Genomic DNA, 18,597 nt, shown 5'->3' on the forward strand with positions numbered 1-18,597 from the left:
ACTTGAAGTGGTTTGAACTCTAGCTGAATCTAGCTCTAAAATAAAGCGGTCTTTAAACTTTTGTAAAGTTCTATTTAGCAGCTTTGTCTAACCACAAAATCCCTATTCACAGGTAATTACCTTCCTTTGAATTCATTGCAAAAACCCGCAGTTCTGGCTACACACCAAATGGTGAGCACTGGGGTAGATTTAAAGATACAGCATAAAAGTAGTCAAATGTTTTGACCGTATTTCAAAGAGGGGAAAGGAGGAACATGGCTTTCATAGGTCAGCCAGTTCATATAGTTTCTGGAAAAAAAACACTAGGGAGGAAAACATGCAAAACTATTTGTAACCATCTAGAAAGTAACAAAAAGAACTGACATTGATACGCTACTAACCAACAGATATCCCAATCAAAATAAATCCCATCAGAGAATAACTAGGTTTGTAGATGAGGGAATTCATATCTATCTTGGTGGTTTGTAGGGCTTTCTGCAGTACCTCACATGTTTTTCTCATAAAAATTGGAAGGGAACAAAATAAAACTACTAGAAAGCAACTTGGTGGAAAATGTTAACTTGGAATACTACAATAGTTCAGTGAAAAATATGAAGAATTATATATTGTTTTTTTCTTCATGGTCTGTCTTCCCCTCCAGTATTCACATTTTTAACTCCCTGCTCCCAAAGTTGCCATAAAAGTCTTCACTCAGGTCTTTATTCTGGCAGAATAGCAAGCAGTAAATATAAGTGCACCGCTGAAAAAACAAAGTTTAGTACAGAGGTTCAGCAGTCGAACTCAGGCATTAATTAGTCTTGGCTTCTCAAACACATGAAGTACATTCTGCATGTTACACCATGCATTATTGCATGTGTTGGAGAGGGGGGATATGTGTCAGGGGCCAAGAATCTTTGATACAGCAGAAACAGTTACCACAGCTGCATCTAATTCCTGGGGCATGTAATGCCATTTAGTCACAGCACTTAACAGGGGAGCTCAAAGGTAGTGATGGTAGGCTGGAGTAGCAGTACTGCTGAATAAGTGGCATTGTTCCTTTTTCTACTCACTTTTTTTCCTTTTCTCCCACCTTCTCATGTCTCCATATTTTGGAAAAAGAATATCCCTACATAATCCCATTGCATGATCTTTGGATTGGTCACCGTTAAGCTAAGGTAAGAAGTATTGGTGACTCTGCTATGCCCGTATTAGAAATTAGATGGTTCCTTCCTTTCTAGGCATTTAAATCACGTTAACTAATTAACACCACCTCAAGTTGCACTCTCTCACCTGCAAGTGCTTAACAGTGCGACTGGTTCTGTCAAAAATCATGGAGTACATGAAAACCTATCAAGGTATTTCTTAATGCATCCCAGATAGCGGATGAATTCTTTCCTTGCCTTAGCTCTGGCTTCCATAGGCACATTGTGCTACATCACTACCCACTAACATCCAAAGCATATGCTCAAAGGCAAGAGCAGTCCTCAATTGTTCTCTCTCCCTACTGTCTGCTCAACAGGGAGCTTACCAACCTGTTCTTTGATGGTACACCTACAAGGTCCAGCTGTGCTAGCTTTCCTTTAGAGTTCTGAATACAGCATAAGGTGTCCCTTGTACAAGCAATACTGTTCCATTTGCTGTCCTGCTGCCTGGAGTTAAAAAATGCTGAAGGAGAGGACAGCTAATATTGCCTGATACAGGACTGGTTATTTCTCAATCAGGCTGCGACAGTCTAGTGACAGATTGACAATTATTTATTTTTAATAGTTAGGAGCACATGAGCTACCACGGAAGATTCAGCTGTTTGTGTGTAGAGATGCATGACTACAACACCTCCAGCAAAGGAGGAACTAAACATTATACTGTATCCACTTTATCCCAAGAGCACCTATTTCTAGTGCCTTGCAGAATTTCAATCACAGAGAGATATGGTGGATCTGAAGCCACTCAAGTCATGAAAGTGTCATAAAACTTCTTGGAGACCTCCTAAAGGGAAGCAAAAGCAAAGCAGTCTAAGAAAAATAGGTAGCCATCATACAATAAAGGCATAAAATACAAGATGGTTGGTTTGCTCCCACAGAAATGTCAAATACAACTTGTCTGGCAGACAACACTGAGAAGGTGTACATTGCATTATGCTATCCTTACAGAAAAAAATCTCAGTGCATTATGTACTGCTCCCACAGTTGATAAATATAATGACAGATCTAAGTGATGATTTGATTAAATGGAGGGGGACACGATGTCTGATTATAGATAATGTTTTTCTACTAATAATGATGAGTATATTAACAGTGTGCTCCTCTTCTAATTCTTCTGATTTTCTCCCCCATGCCATGGGGAAGGGTGAGCGAGCGGCTGCATGGAGCTCAATTGCCAGCTGAGGTTAAATTATATCAAACACATAAAATGCCCAGCATATAGATGGATGAAATTTTAGAATCAGGAGAATTTTTGCTTGAACACAGTATTTGTGGGTAGATGGATGGCAGAGGGGCAAACCACGTTCATTGTGCTTGGCTGGACATGGTACATTCCTATGGAGAAGAAACAGACTGTAGGCCTGGCTGTCCTTGAACAAAAAGCTAGCCTAGGGCAAGTACTGCTTGTGATGAAGGCTTCTGAAAACTGAGCTTTTGGAGACTGGGTAGACACTTGCAGACACTTTGTCTACCATGGACATGGCAGGCCCACCATTCCCTTCATGTACTGAAAGACTTCAGTAATTCCCCACTATAAACCATAAAAGACAAGATAAGCAACACACAGCTGCTCACCTGCTCCTCCCCCTTGCAGTGGGATGGGGGAGAGAATCAGAAGAGTAAAAGTGAGAAAACTCATAGGCTGAGATAAAGACAGTTTAATGGGATAGAAACGGAACAAAATTATAACAATAATATCCTCCTCTGGCAATATTCCAAATTACAGTTTGATTGTCAACCCTCTCTATCAAGAGAGGAAGAAGAAAAATTTCAAACGGGGCCTTAAGCAACAACTAGGCTTTGAACAAGGGGACTGTTCATGCAGTAGTCCTCAGGCCTGTCCAGACAGGGCAAGATGGAAAAAATGTGCTCTACACAGCAGTTGAGGAAAATGGTCATACCTGGAGCCTCCGGCAGAAAGCACCAGGGGAGCCTCTATGTCAACTCCTAGGGTGGTTTTGGAATTGGAGATACAAAGGATCTGAAGCCTGCCATACCCCAATGGAAAAAGAGATACTGGCAGGGGTTTGAGCTGCTTTGGAACTGGTTGGTACTGTAGCACAGCTCCTCTTAGCATCCTAACTGGCAGCAATGAACTGGATGTACAAAGGACAAGTCTCCTCCACACACCACCCAACTGATGCTACATGGAGTAAGTGCGTAGCACTGATCACACAAAGGGATTGAATAGGAAATGCCAGTCATCCAGCAGTCTTGGAAGTGATCATGGACTGGCAAAGAAGGCAAAGATTTTAGTATTGCCAGAGAAGGAGGTGATGCATGTTGAAGAGGCCTCACATTGGGTGCCAAAAAGGACTGCTGTGGTTTAACCCCAGCTGGAAACTAAATACCACACAAAGCTGCTCACTCAGTGCTCCCCACCTGCCCTCAACAGGATGGTGGAGAGAATCAGGAGAGAAACAGTGAAAAAACTCATGGGTTGAGAAATAGACAGTTTAATGGGACAGAAAAGGAAGAAAATAATAGTAATAATTATAATAATGATAAAAGAAATAGAATATACAAAAACAAGGGATGCACAATGCAATTGCTCACCACCCTCTGACCACTGCCCAGTCAGTTTCCAAGCAGCTGGCCCTGGCCAGCTTTTTATACCGAACATGATGCCACATGGTATGGAATATCCCTTTGGCCAGTTTGGGTCAGTTGTACCAGCTGTGTCCCGTCCTAGCTTCTTGTACCCCTCCAGCCTTCTTGCTGGCAGGGCACGAGAAGCTGAAAAGCCCTTGACTTTGTATAAACACTGTTTAACAACTAGAAATATCAGTGTGTTATCAACATGATTCTCATATTAAATCCAAAACACAGCACCATCCCAGCTACTAGGAAGAAATTTAACTCTATCCCAGCCAAAACCAGAACTGTTATGAAGTTTGTAACTTGGTTATTCACCTCAGTATAGTAAGTATAGTGCTTAATACATCTAATACAGAGAGAAAAATTTAATGAGACACTTCAGAGGAATTAAAGTAACATTCAATAGTTGAGTGTCTAAATTTTCTAGCTAGAAGCAAGGTAATTATCTGATGATATACGAAAAGACAGAAGGAAAGAGAAAGTGAACATGTAGTCTTACCTAGATATCACAATGCCTTTTTTAAAAATCTAATAATTACACCAATAATTGAAACTGAATTGCTTACACTATTGAAAATAGACAAAGATTAGAATCCACACTGCAGTTAATGGCAGTGTAATCATGAAGCTGCAGTCACATTACTGCTCTCAAAACAGCTGCCATCTACTACTCTCAGTAGAGATTAACCTAATTGTACCTTACTATGATTCTTATTTTCAAAATGGCTTTTTCCTCATGACCAAGTGACAGAAGTCAAGTTGATCCTGAGATGAGAATCTCCCCTAATGTTTCAGAAATTGTAATGGATCAGATCACACAGGACAGAGACAAAAATTTCCTTGCAAGTCCCCACATGAGTAATAGCTGCCTTGAAAAAATAAAGAACAGATAAGTTAAAATTATCAAGAACATAAGGTGTTACACATCCTTAATTTTAGAAAAAAAGAGTAATTTTCACACTTAGAATTAAAGTATTTTGATCCTTTGCAATGCAGCTAAATATGAATTCCCTACCAGACACATCTAAATCATGTTCTCTTAGATTGCTTATTATATTATTAGTTTGACTAGAATCTGTAATTTAAGTTACACAATTATCAGCGCTATCACTTTTATAATTAAACACAGTGAATAAATGGATAAATTCATATATATAATAATAATAATAATCATAATAGCAGCAATAACAATACACAAAATAGCATTTCCTCATTAACATACTTCAGAGTGAGAATTTTCTACTGACAGCCCACTGGACATAATGAACATCATCTCTGAAACAGTTTATTTAGCAGTAGGTAGATAAGATGGGGGCAAAGGCAATGAAAAAAATGGAATAAATTTAAGTTCTGAACAAAATTTTGACTCATTTTCCACATACATGACTCAGCATCACCGTAATTGCTTATCAAAAATATAAATCATGCCTAGGTTTGTTCTAACTTTTCTCTAAACTGGAGAAAATATTTATGGTAAGCATAATCTAATTGATGGTTATGAAATGATGAGACCATTTAGACAGATGTCTGATTCTCCATGGACATTCTTTCTCCAGGAGAATTAAGAAAGGCCTGCAGCCTTAACTGTTTTTTCTGAATTTATGGTGGCAGAACCGTCCATCTAGATTAGTGTCATCTGCCCTCTTAGAAAAATATTGGTGCCTGTAAGGCTTTCAGAGATAAATTATCTATGTGAAGGGATGATTCCATGTTGAGCTACTGATTCTTTTTCTATTAAGATAAACTCAAATGAGGATCTTCTCCAAAAAGGCAATTTCATTTAAGATCTCCATCCAAACTATGCACTAAAAATTTGAAAATACTAAATATTACTGTGCTTAATATTCTACTGACTGTCCCTAGAAGTCATAAGGTCTTCTGAAAAAAACTAACCTAAAAGGAACTGACATGGCAAATATGTTATTATTGCAGCTGTGATACTTGGGTAGAATCACAGAAGTTGTCATGAACCAGAGTTGGAGAAGTGGAACTCACTAAAGTGGAGCAGTTTGCAAATAACAGCAGATCTGTCCATTGCAGAAATATTGCAAAACTGAAATAACACAGCACATACATGCAGTCTTGAGAAAAAAAAAATCCTACAAGGATAACAATTGTCAAATAACTTGCTCGCTGGTCCAGCATCAGTAGTTAAACAATACAGTCAAAATTCTTTTCCTATAAAGAAATCCTACCAACAGATCCATTGCAGAGGATAATGTTGTGAACATCCTGTAAAAGCACTAGCTCACAAGTTCAGACTGGTGATACAACATACCACATGCACACTCAGACACTTGCATGGGCCACTTGTATGTCAGTTCATGTGCTATTTCTTTCCGTAGGCAAATGCAGTAAAATAAATTTATTAACATGGATAATATTTTACTAGAGGATGAAAGGGTAAGAGTGCATAATGTGGATGATCATGTGCTACTTCCTTTTCTTAGCAGAGAAACATACGTAAGTTACTCTAGGCAAGGAATGACAAATTAAATGCCTGTCCATTCTTGGCAAAGCAGGAAAGACCATCAGCTGCTGTCTAGAAGTAATGTGAATATAAAACATAAGAGATTAGCACAAGCTCTTCCTGCTCTGTTTGACTAGTTACTCTCCATTTCTCCTAAGAGATAAAAGAACAAAGGATCTCATAATACAGGATTTTTGAAGGACTACGGGGGGGAAAAAAAGAAAAAAGAGAAACAAAATCTATTAATTACAGATTTTCATCAGCCCTGGATTAGAGGCCCCATCTTCTTTGAAGGTTCTAATTCACTGAAAGCAATAAGTACTAGTGCTACAAAGAAGAAGAAAGAATATAAAACTGGGTTAAATTGACAATTACCATTTTCCAAGTTAAACTTCTAACCACAGAACAGCTAATGTTCTTCTAATAATTTAGCTCTTCACATACTGTCTCCCCATAGCACCCAGTTAAAAAGAAGAGGGTAAATTAACTTAAGCTGTTTGCACCTCTTGTGAAAATAACATGCTTCAGAAATTGTGAATGAAGGAATGCAAAACAAAAATATAAATTGATGTTTTGATTTTTAAGCTTCCTACCTTCCAAAAACTACATTTCCAATTTTTTTTAACCAAGGTCTATAAAAAGCATTCAAAACCAACAAAAATAATGCAATAGTGTGAGTTGGTTACACTAAGTAGACTACGTCAACAGCAGCTACTTATATTTGAAAACTTACTATTTCCTGTTATGAGATGGTCTATAGTAAATGAACAGTCATTGCTTATAATTCTCTATAATATAATTTCATTTTATGTCTCCACCAGCTGACACATCCTATGGAATTCATGGTATATACTGAGAGTAATCAGAAATACTTTGTTTAGCTTTCAGACATATAAGCAAAGGGATACAAGTTCTGCTATATTGTTTTGACTTCATGTTGGTGTACCAGGATACATACATTGAAAGAAACAGGTTTTTATTTAAATTGATTTACATTGCTGGCTGACTTTCATTCTTACACTGAAAGGAAATATAAATGTTATTTATGCTGATAATAATGAGTAGAATTACTACAGGCATCAGTCTTGTATACTTTCCTGTTTTGAGATTCAGATTACAAAAATAACAAATTCAATTTTTTTAAATAAATCAAATCATGCCTCTAGATATGATTGCTATTATTATTGCTTATAAATAGTTATTTATATCAAGGAAAATACAGTCAATAGCCATCTACCCTCTATATCAAAACAGGCTGTTTTCCTCATGGGAATTTAAAATGAGAATGGTGGCAGTTAGGAAGTGTTGAAAGGAAGGGAAGGAGAGGGAAGGAGGTGGAGAAGGAGGGAGGGAGGCAGGCAGGTGGGAAGGAAGAAAGGAAGGAGAGAGAAAGAGAGAGAGAGAAAGAAGGGGAAGAGAGAGAGAAAGAAGGGGAAGAGAGAGGAGGGGGTAAAGAGGGAAAGTAAGCTAGGGAGAATGGGAACATCTAAAACATGAAGGATTAAATGCAATTTTCTTAATGGCCTCTAACATGCAGGCTGAAGGAAGTAAAGTTTACGAGCAGAGTATAAGGAGAGTCTCAAGAAGTGTCCTGCAAATTTGATATTTGACAGATAAATCAGAGACTAACATTGCTCTATTATTAATACTTTGCATAATTATTCACAATAAGCTTGAGATTGATGGAGTCACAGAAGTCTTAAAATGGAAAAAAAAATTAATACTTGTAATCAATCAGCTATTGCTCTTGGTACGCATTCACCCCAAACTTGATAGAAAGCAGACAAGACCTTCAGTAGAACCATGATTTTACCCTTCCTAACAATCTGAACAAGTCACGCATATATGAAAATGCATTCAGTGATCTAGCTAACATCTAAAGGCAGTTCAACAATCATTTCACTTACTGGACTGAAACAAACCTTAAACTGAATTGTGGCACAGTTCTGCAGAAAAATCTCCATTTTCATGTGCATGCTTTATGTATTAAAGGCATCTGAGTACACTGTGTACAGCAGCACAAGAAAATGGATCTTACCACTGCAGCTGGAACTTGAGGCATTTTTGCAGCTGGTGTTCCTGGGCGTGGGTAAAACTGATTAATAAACAAGCTTGGAAACTTGTACTGTTCTACAAGTTTCATTGTTTCTCGAAAATCTTCATCTGTCTCTCCTGGAAACCCACAAATGATGTCTGTAGCAATTGTTATTCCAGGCACTCTGCAAAGAAAGTACAAAGGAAAATTTAAGTAAGGAATGTAAAAGTCTTGCTGCCTTAAAAGCTCATTTATGCAGACTTATAACTCTTCAACTTTAGCTACAGAAATTAAGACCTAAAATGACTTTTGGAAAAAAAAGAGATTTTAACACCATTGTTTGGTAATGAAGGATGCATTTGGTACTCAGTTGAGAGTGAATGGAATAGAAGAAAGATATTGCAGCAAACATTGGATTAGGATTGTGACAGAAGAGTGAAAACATCTGGATCAACACTTCCTTCACTCGAAATTAGAGGTGATCAGCAGAGCTCGTTATTTCTTGAATTCTAATTGTTTAATACATAACATTTAAACTGTTTGAGACTTAGTTGCTAGAAAATGTCAACCATTTAATGTTTTACAATGCTGCTATCAGAGTAGAACAGGGTACCCAAAAGAGGGGACTGGCATGTCACATAACCCAGCAAATTCAAACAAAATTGGCTTACGAGCAAAAAAGACATCTCTTAGTCCCAAGTTAATTTCTAACTCAGTACTCTATAAAATCAGCCTATGCCTTTCTTCAAAAGAAAAACAAAATACTTAAGTTCACAAATGCACAGGCACGGAGGTCTCTTGTTATTTAAGCAAGGTCAGCATTTCCTAACCATTCCCCTTGGACTGAATATGCAGAACCCACGCAGCACACAGCAGCTCAAGAGAGAGCAGCTAACAAGAGGCAGCCACCAGACACAGCAGATAGTACATAAGGATGTACCAAAGGGGGTGAAGTAAGGGGGCCTTAGCTGAAATTGTGCCACAGTAACAGTCTTGGACATGGCGGTAACAGGTCACTGAGAGTTTTCCCCAGTAGACATTGGAGCAGCTGTCAAGGCTTGCACCCCAACTGCGCTTCAGATGGTGGATGCAGCCCTCCAAGTCCCAGGCTTCAGAGAGTCCTTGAGGGCTCTCTCTAAAACTGGGAGAAATGACCCTCTGTCCTGCAGGAGCTGTGCTGTTTTGGAGGAGCTGCGTCTTCAAGTGGAGGAGTTACAGGAGGCTGTGCAACATCAGAGAAGATGAGAAGGAGATGGCAGTGCCAGGTTAATGGTTGGACTCGACCTTAGAGGTCTTCCTCAACCTTAATGATTCTATAATTCTCTGCAACTCAATAGTTTGAGGAGCCCCTTGATTGCAGTACAGAAGCAGGTAGTGTCAACACCCACTACCAAGGGAAGCAAGAACTCTGGAGAAGGGGAAGGATGGAAGTTGGTGACTTCTGACACCAAGAGGAAGGATCTTGACCAACCTAAGGGCTTGCAACTGCAAAATATGCTCATCACCCTTAAAGTTGAAGTGGAGGCAGATGTGATGACAAGCAAAGTATCTGGCCCACCTAACCCCTAAACCATGCAAGTCTACCAGGAAGAAGCATTGAGCCATCATAATGGGTGACTCCCTGCTGTGGCAGACACAAGCACTCATCTGTTAACCCAACCAACCATCTCGAGAAGTTTGCTGTCTGCCAGGGGCAAAGATCCAGGATGCTGTGGGGCTTATCTGGCCCTTTGACTGCTACTGCCCACTGTTACTTCATGTGAGCACAAATGATCTTGTAATTGGAAACCTGGACAGTATTAGAAGTGATTCCAGAGCTCTTGGGGGCGGTAGTCAAGGGTACGGGGCTCAAGTGATGCTCCTCATCAGGAAGCACTTTTTGATTGAGAGTGACTAAGCACATGTTGCTCTGGGAGGTCATGGAGTCTCCCTCCTTGCAGATATTCAAAAGCCATCACACAATGGTCCTGTGCAACTGGCTGTAGGTGGCCCTGCTTGAGGAGGGGGGTTGGACAAAACGAGTTCCAGAGGTCCCTGTCAGCTTCAACCCTTCTGTATTTCTGTGACATGGCCATAAAAAATGAGTCCCCCAATCAAGAGATTACTGCACAATACTTCCGGAATACCCTATGGGACCCAGGAGATATCAACTCAGTTTTCCAAATCTGACACTAGTCAGCTGGATGACTACTGCCTTGGGAGAGACTGTAAAGCACAGCACTGTTTTGTATTCAGCCTGCTTGTGTAGAATGGGAATAATGGTAACATCTTCTGCTGAGAGGCAGAAACGTATAGTGCTCAGTGCTCCCTACTGACATAGACGGGACTACTTCCACAAAGCAGAGTTGATTCTACACTGTCAGTAATGACAATAAACTGGAGAAAATATGATTTATGAGGAAAAGTAAGAACTCTATAAAGATATTTGTGGTATGTGACTTAAAACTCCCTGTTTCAAGTGGGGGAATAGATGAGATATCTTCCAAAAGTCCCTTTCAACCTAAATAATTCTACAGTTCTTAGGTAGGCTACAGGCAAGGGAACAGCTGAAAGAGATTCCTTTAGGGGTGAATGGCAGAAGGAGAACTGTCACAACCAAAGCTCACACCTGAGCTCAAGAAGGGATCTCCAAGACTGTCCCCAACATAAAGAAATGGCTGGAAGGCTTCTATTCCCCTCATCAGGACAAGAGAATGCAGAACTGTAAATACCAATGCATGTAGTTCAAATGACATTTATAGAGCATTTGAATAGCCAAAGAGAACTATCATTTCCTATTATACAGTACACCACCACAGAAAAAAAAAATGCTGTGATTACAGTGGGTGAAGAAACTTGAGTTTGAATAACTGAAAAACAGTTCCTGAAACAATGAGTTCTACTGGAAAAGGTGAATCTGTTTGCAAAAGACCCAAGAAAAGGGAAGCAGAGAATACTTGTGGTGGTTTGAAACTCCCAAGGATCCAATTTTTAAGTTTAAGCCCCCCTCCCACAGTCTGCCCCTGTGAGAGGGTTTAGTGATGGTATGGACTTGATATCTTTTTCACTTCATGTGGAGAGTTTTCAGATAAAACACAACCTTTCGTTATTGGGGGAAGGGAAAAATATTTACAAAGATTTATTTACTCACACCTATATATATATATATATATTTACATTGAATTAAATTCCTCTTTTCCTTCAATAAAAGTCCAAGAAGGAAAGAGAAAAGTCTTTCTGTCACTGCACAGGCCACAGTTCCTTCGTTTCAGTTTTTTTTTGTGGCACTGGTTAGTGTCCTTCATTTTCCTAAGGCAGCAGATTTAAGTATGGCAGTCAGGATTTTGGTTCTTACTTTGTGGAAATTTCAACCCCGAGCCCGAGCCTTCGGGGGATCTCCTTGTAGATCTTCACTCCTCTTGGGGTAGAACATTGAAGGCAGCTTTCAGTTCAGTCTTACCAAAGCTCTTTTGCTCTGTCTCAGCTCGCCAGCACGATAGAAGCAGCAGCAGCAGAGGGCATGGCCACCTCCCCCGTGTTCCATCCTGGCTCAGCTCTCAGGAGACTCCGGGTTTCTCGGCTCCTCTGTCTCACTCTAGCTGCTGCTGCATTTTGGGACTCCCTAAAGGTTTGGAAGTCCACCCCTCCTCTTCAACAGGTCTCTGAGTTTTGGGAAATTAATACAGTCTTACCCCAAAACAGCTCTGTTGAGTTTTCCTCTGTTTCGTTGCCAGCTCTCCCTCCTGCAGGAACATCTCTGCGTCCTTCAGCCGGCTTCATGTTATTTTGTTGCTATTGACTATCTTTTTGGCTTTCAGCCATCGCTGTTTCTGTTCAGGACTGCTCCGCTGCCGCTTTCAATGTTTTCTGCCACTGCTGACAGTAAGGAAATTCTCCCACCTCTTGATTACAGGACCCGGTCCAGCTTTGACACTACACCGGGTCTCTCGTAGCCTCAGCTAGGGCTGGGGGCTCTCAGCCCCCAGAGGGGCTGACTGGCCCCCTGCCTCCTCGTGGTTCAGATCATGGCTACCAACCAACTAAAAAAAAAACTTCACCACCTTCTCTTCCGTTGCTGTGGGTATGTAATTTCCGCAGGGCGCATATGAACCTTTGATTGGTCTAGTATTATCAGTGGGGCAAACCATTACAGCCCCAGAGAAAAGGTTTTTCAAACCACCACAATACTGTTCTTATTAATTTGATTAGGTGCAATATTAGAACATAGTTTATATTCACCACAATGGCCTTCACACAAATAGTACATGGTAGTAAATACATTCTGTTTTGTTTTGTTTTGTTTTTTAACTTATACAACTTTTTTTTTTGTTTAAGTATTGGTAATAAGTTTATACTAAAGCAAATGTCTTGTCCTCCTTTTAACAAATGTCTGCATATATAGGTACCAGCATGGGAATTTGTAAGACATATTATTAGAAACTTCTTCCACATTTTCCTTATGAAAAATCCCCACCAAAGAAACCAAATTCTATCAATTTCTTTCTGCGTTGATGAATTCAGACTCCACCATTTGAGATGAAGTTAAAACATGGCATATGAATGACAAATCAAAACCAGTAAAAAAACTGAATATTTTCAAGGACTTGGTTCACTAACCATAAGTGGTAAACAGAGGCTGAATATTGTACAGAACAGCAGAAATCTCCAGACCTGTTGGCTAAACAGCCTCAATTACCACTGCTCTTTTAAGACTGACAAATGTCAAGGTATGAAGTTCTGCTTGATATCAACAGAATTCATTAGCTTTAAGGACTGAGTGAACAGCAGCACCGTATTCTGCAACATGATTTTTTTCATATCATAAATATCTTGTGCAGCAATAGCTAGAACATGGAAGAAAGAGTACATTCCTTTATAAATCAGTACCACCTAACATCAGCTGCCATTTCTCAGAATATGAACAGAACATTCATTACATTTGACAAAACCATTATAATGAAGTTATTTTAACCATTTTAATGACACTATTGGCAACAGTCAAAGCATTTATTACCAATAGTAGTAGTAATACCATCCTTTATAAAGGCTTGGTTGTTTCTATAGCAACATGAATTATAAGGTCCAATCAAGCTAGATACAATAAAATATGCTCTTTTTCTCCATAACACAAGTTGTCATTCAGTTAAAAGGAAATTACATATTTTAAAAATTCATAAACTCTACAAATGTCTGAACTCCATTTGCTGATAAGGTGTTAATTATCTTAGTAATTAGATTTATTCCTGGATGGAATTATTACACACAAAGAAAAGCTTGGGTATGAAAAGAGAATAAGAACCACAGTGTATTCAGCAATAGCAATTAATTACAGTTCAATCCTGCCACACCAGTATAACTGCCTAAAATATGACATTGCAAAGTGCATTTTTATATCATTGTTGATTATGCTGTTTTCAAAGAAGTTTAAAAAGGGGAGAAAAGCATAAGATTTCACTCAGAATAAAATCCAAAATGTCAAAAATCAAGCTCTTAGTCTTTTTCAAAGCATTGATGAACAAAAATATGTACAATTAGTTCCACATGAGAAACATAATTTCTTAATGAAAAAAAAGAGTGGAAAAAAGATATAACACAGAAAAATATAAAACACACACACTTGAAAATTAAAGTGACCTTTGCTCTGACAGCCTGAAAGAAAGCAGCACAAAATTCTTTATTACATAGATTCAGATGATGTTTAAAAAATTGCCTCAGCTATGAAATATGATGGAAAAAACCACTAGAACAGGTTCTTGTGCATCAACCAATATTAAATTTTTTTACATGAAATGCAGTTTATCTATTTTGAAGTAAGCAAAGAAAGAACTGCTGAACATCATCAGTAAGCATTTTGTAACATTACATAAATGCATTTACAGTCAGTCTAAAAATTCAATTGCAACATGTTTTCTAGGATGCAGGACAGAAGCTCTAAAACACGTTGTTCAGTGAACCAGGAATGTACAGTGGCTCTTATGAAAGTGAAAGCAATTAAAAAAAACCCAGGAAGTTGCTTCAAACATACAGAACTTCAGATGCTCCTTATTAGCATAGCTAACGGACGTGGTGAGTCTGTTTCAGCACTTCTGAGTATAAAATGACTAAAGCTTTGCCAGCCATTTTAAACCTACGTAATTCTGACAAAAGTGAGAAAGACTGCAGGCAATCATTTTATCTGGCAATCATAAATCTTGCAAGATTTTTTCTCTGAAGACATACAATTGTCTCCATTTCAAGTTGACTCTCGGAAAATTTTACAATAAAATTGTGGATTTCCAGAAAAAAAGATGAATTTGAGGAATAACCAATGCCATGTATGAGATAATACAGCCTTAATACTTAGGATTCCTGAATATTCTCTCTTTTATGTCCCTCTGCATACATAAATCCCTTCCATCTACTCAAGCAGATTTATGCTCTGTCATCCTGAAGTAGATCAGCAATACAATCACTATTATCTTGGGCAATTCTGACCATCCAAGAAGAAGCAACTACTCCATCTTACAGTGAAGACGTGTCCATTTTAGTGTGATGCTATAAGGACCAGCATATCCATGAACAAGTGCTGACAGCACAGATATCCAAAACCTCACAGAAAGAAGGAACAAATGTTTGAAAGAATACAATGTTTGAAGAAAAGCAACATCTTACCCTCTACCTAAGAAAGAACCAAGTCAGCCACTTGGGGCAGAGAAAAAAGGTGCTCTACTTTCCAAAGGAGTGACTGATGCCTGGAAGTCAAGTTGTGGTTAAGTAAAGCATGTGCTGTGGGTAACTGCGGCCCTGAGAATTGCCTCCTCACAGCTCACAGGAATCTGAGTCAGCTCGAAACAAGTCCAGAAGAACAAATCAGTCTGAGGTGAGCTCTGTGCTAGTACAGGTGGTTCCTGGAGCTCTGTTTGCTCAGGTATCTCTATGGTGTTATCAATAACCAGAAAGCAGTGCAGGCATACCCTTACACTGCAGTTACCTGCTCTTTTCTGCCCAGGGGAGAAAACAGACACTGAAAAAGCAGTGACAGGGAAATAGGAGATATTACAGCAACAGTCACCATGGACTGATTCACCAATAAGAGGAGTTAAAGAACTCTTGATGGAAGATAAGTTGGGAGTGAAATGCAAAATCCCTGGTCATTTGATTTAAGAAAGAGATAAAAGTGTTGAGCTGCCAAAAATAAAGCAGGAATTCCCTTCCCCTCTCCCCCCCATTTTCACAGAGTAAGATTTCTAAGCAAGCAGCAGCAAAATTGTGAAACTTTGTGGGATTCACTTGTTACTTGGATTATTTCATGTGGTTTTAGTTACAGAAAACATTTCCTTTAGCAATAACCATTACAAACCAAATCCATACTCACAGAAGAAATTACGTAAAGAAGCTAAAATTATCACCTTCAGCTACTCACATGACCACTTGAAATTCTTTGGCATGATCACATATTCTTCCCACTTCCATTTCAGCAATTAACATTTAAATCCAGAAATTACTTAAAGCCACCAACTTGCTCCTAAGCAAGATCACCCACCTCCACCCCTCCCAGCACAACAAAATACTGGATTAGAATAAATAATTATATGATTAAATTTAAAACACTATATGGTCTTACAGAAGGGTATGAGAACTGCCTGGGTAATCTATAGTAATTAAGGTCAAAACAAAAAATGTGATGACCTAGCAACTTCTTGGTTCATAAATTAGAAATTTGCATTGAAAAAATGTTAGGGAAAAAGAGTGGAATTCCCATGAAAATAAAACCAGTCCTCTCTGATATGCTATTTCAGCATCATAAATTATTTTACATTTTAGAACATTTCTGCAGTATATCCCCATTTAGAGAACATGCAAATGAAATGAGGTTAATGGATGAAATAATTTGAAGGTATGTGAGTTAGTCTTTCAAGTATATTTACAAAACCTAACAGGCACTATGCCATTTTGTGTTGGAGCTGAAGGAGATGTTTGCATCTTCCCCATGACCACACACAGTCCTCCAGAAGCCCTTTTCCCCTCTCTTTCTCTTTTCTCTACAAGGCCTAGTCTTGTGGGATTTCTGACTTCAACTTGAATTGCTCACTGCAGAGTCACACGAGCTGGAGCTCGCACAAGAGAAACAGACTGCTCAGCTGGAAGCACTGCCTCTTTCAAAGGCTAGTAACAACATGAAACTTCACCCTGCTCCTCTCTTGACTATATGGAGAATTAAGCCATGGAAAAATCCCCACACTTTTAGAAAGGAATTCAATCTGTTTCTGTTCTGAAATCCTCCTGCACTTCTCTCTCTCTTTCCATGAACTATAAATGCAGCACAGGTCAATATATTCCTAATTTAAGTGTCTGGAGTTACAGGACTAAACCTGAAAATAAGTTCTGAAGTAGGGGGTTTTCCATCCATTTCAGTTTACGATTTACCCTAAATTACACAATGGATGAACAGCCTTCTAATAAATGGATATCCACTGACAGTGTTTTTCTTAGTAATCTTTTCCATATGTGTTTAAAAGTAGTCCAGGATGTACAAAGTTCAAAATCTCTGTGTCAGAAAAAAAGAGTTCTTTTGAACCCTCATATCAATTGCTCAACTGATTTACACATGGAGTGAAAGTGGAAAGTATGTTGGTTCAATGACAATGGACATGTCATAAACATTTCTGTGTGAAGCCTTTTAGATGCTAACAGACTGAGCCTTATGGCTAGATATAAACTATCATTTGGTAAGACAGCTTATTCAAATGCAGCTATATATGTCATGAACATCAATATTTAAGAAAATATGTAAGAAAACAAGCAGTTCACCACAGAGCCTATGCACTTATTTTTTATATGAAATTCTATTTAATGCTGCCATTTCCTTTTCTGGTATTCAGTTGCTTTAGACACACATAACGACATCATCAAATTTTCAGGACAATTATCCCACAAGAGTGGGAGACTTTGCAATTGAACGTATGGTGAGCAGGGAAGATCCAATCATAACTTCTCAAGAAAGATATTTAAAATACTACTATAAAATTTAGCAATGAAAGTATAAATGGAAAGATAGGACAGCTATTTCACAGACTGCAATACAATTTAAAAGAACAGACAAATGGCAAAATATTGGTGTGAACCTGGCCAGGGAGTCAGACCGCAGTAAAGTAAATATAAATTATGCAAAAGTAGTATCCATTTCCACTCTTCTATAATTAGCATTAATATCTTTGACTTCAAGTTTTGTTTAAGTCTGAAGGTCCTTATGTTTGCTTCTATCAAACTGTTCCTCAGATCAAGCCAACTGAAAATATGAATTTACTGCATTTTGATTGAATTTCTATTGGAAGTGTAATAAAGGGTATTGGAAAAAACCTATATGTATACTACATCCAATAATGTCAGATCCTGAGAGCAATGGGTGAAAGCCAAAGCTTCACTCTCTGAAAAAGATTATTTAACAAACTATCAGGCTTAAACTAAATTGTTTTTAAATTGTGTTGTATATTAGTTTTTCAGTCCTTCTGTTTTAAATAGTTTTACCAAATTTAGACTTGTTTACAATGTATGTATTTCTTTTAAATACAATAGCATGAGATTCCACCCTGGCAGGACACCTGCTAACATACTTTATTCAGGTACATGTTCCCACTGCAAAGCCAATTACATTATTTCAAATCTTTTAAAATGTTCTCTATTACTGCCTAACACAACACCAGGCTGTCTCACAAATCAAATCTTCACATCACAGTTTGCCTGCATGAAAGCAAGAAGGTAATTTTATGTTGTTATTGTATGTAAAAGTCTGTAATGGTTTCGTTTATAAGTCAACTTGCTTACTTTCACTCAAATATTGAAATGCTGAATACTAGCAAATGTTTAAGTAAGTCATATTTTGTTTATGTGTGTAAATGCATAATTTTAATACTTTTTTTAAAACTTATTTTCACAGCTTGGATCATATCTCTCTGAAATGAATGCCCAATACAAAACAAACCAGAAAAAGAAATTGTAATGCCATATTGTTTATATGTTTGCTTTGATTAAAAAATAACAAAACAGACAAATGAAATCCAGACATGACCACAGAGAAATGCTCAGAGTACTTTTTCAGAGTATCCTTGCAGATTTCCCTGACAAAAGGTATATGCACATGGGAGATGTGTCTATAATTGGAAAGACCATTAAATCATACCATTTAATTTGGAGGTGATTCATAGTGAAACACTTCAAATTTCAAGGTGTGCTGATTTTGACTGGGGTAGACTTAATTTTCTTCATAGTGGCTGGTATGGGGCTGTGTTTTGGATTTGTACTGAACACAGGGTTGATAATATAGGGATGTTTTTGTTATTGTTGAGCAAGGCTTA

General features: G+C 38.3%; 1 protein-coding gene across 1 annotated transcript in view; it reads right to left on the minus strand.

The window, feature by feature from the left end:
* CDKAL1 (CDK5 regulatory subunit associated protein 1 like 1) overlaps nucleotides 1-18,597 on the minus strand; it is a 412,746-nt gene that overhangs the window by 102,879 nt on the left and 291,270 nt on the right. Inside the window, exon 12 of the mRNA XM_027676037.1 lies at nucleotides 8,288-8,468. Within this exon, the coding sequence (XP_027531838.1) occupies nucleotides 8,288-8,468 (181 nt within the window). The remainder of the gene's footprint in view (nucleotides 1-8,287; nucleotides 8,469-18,597) is intronic.

Source organism: Neopelma chrysocephalum, unplaced genomic scaffold (assembly GCF_003984885.1).
Source record: "Neopelma chrysocephalum unplaced genomic scaffold, ASM398488v2 Primary Assembly neopelma1_26, whole genome shotgun sequence".
Lineage (NCBI taxonomy): Eukaryota > Metazoa > Chordata > Aves > Passeriformes > Pipridae > Neopelma > Neopelma chrysocephalum.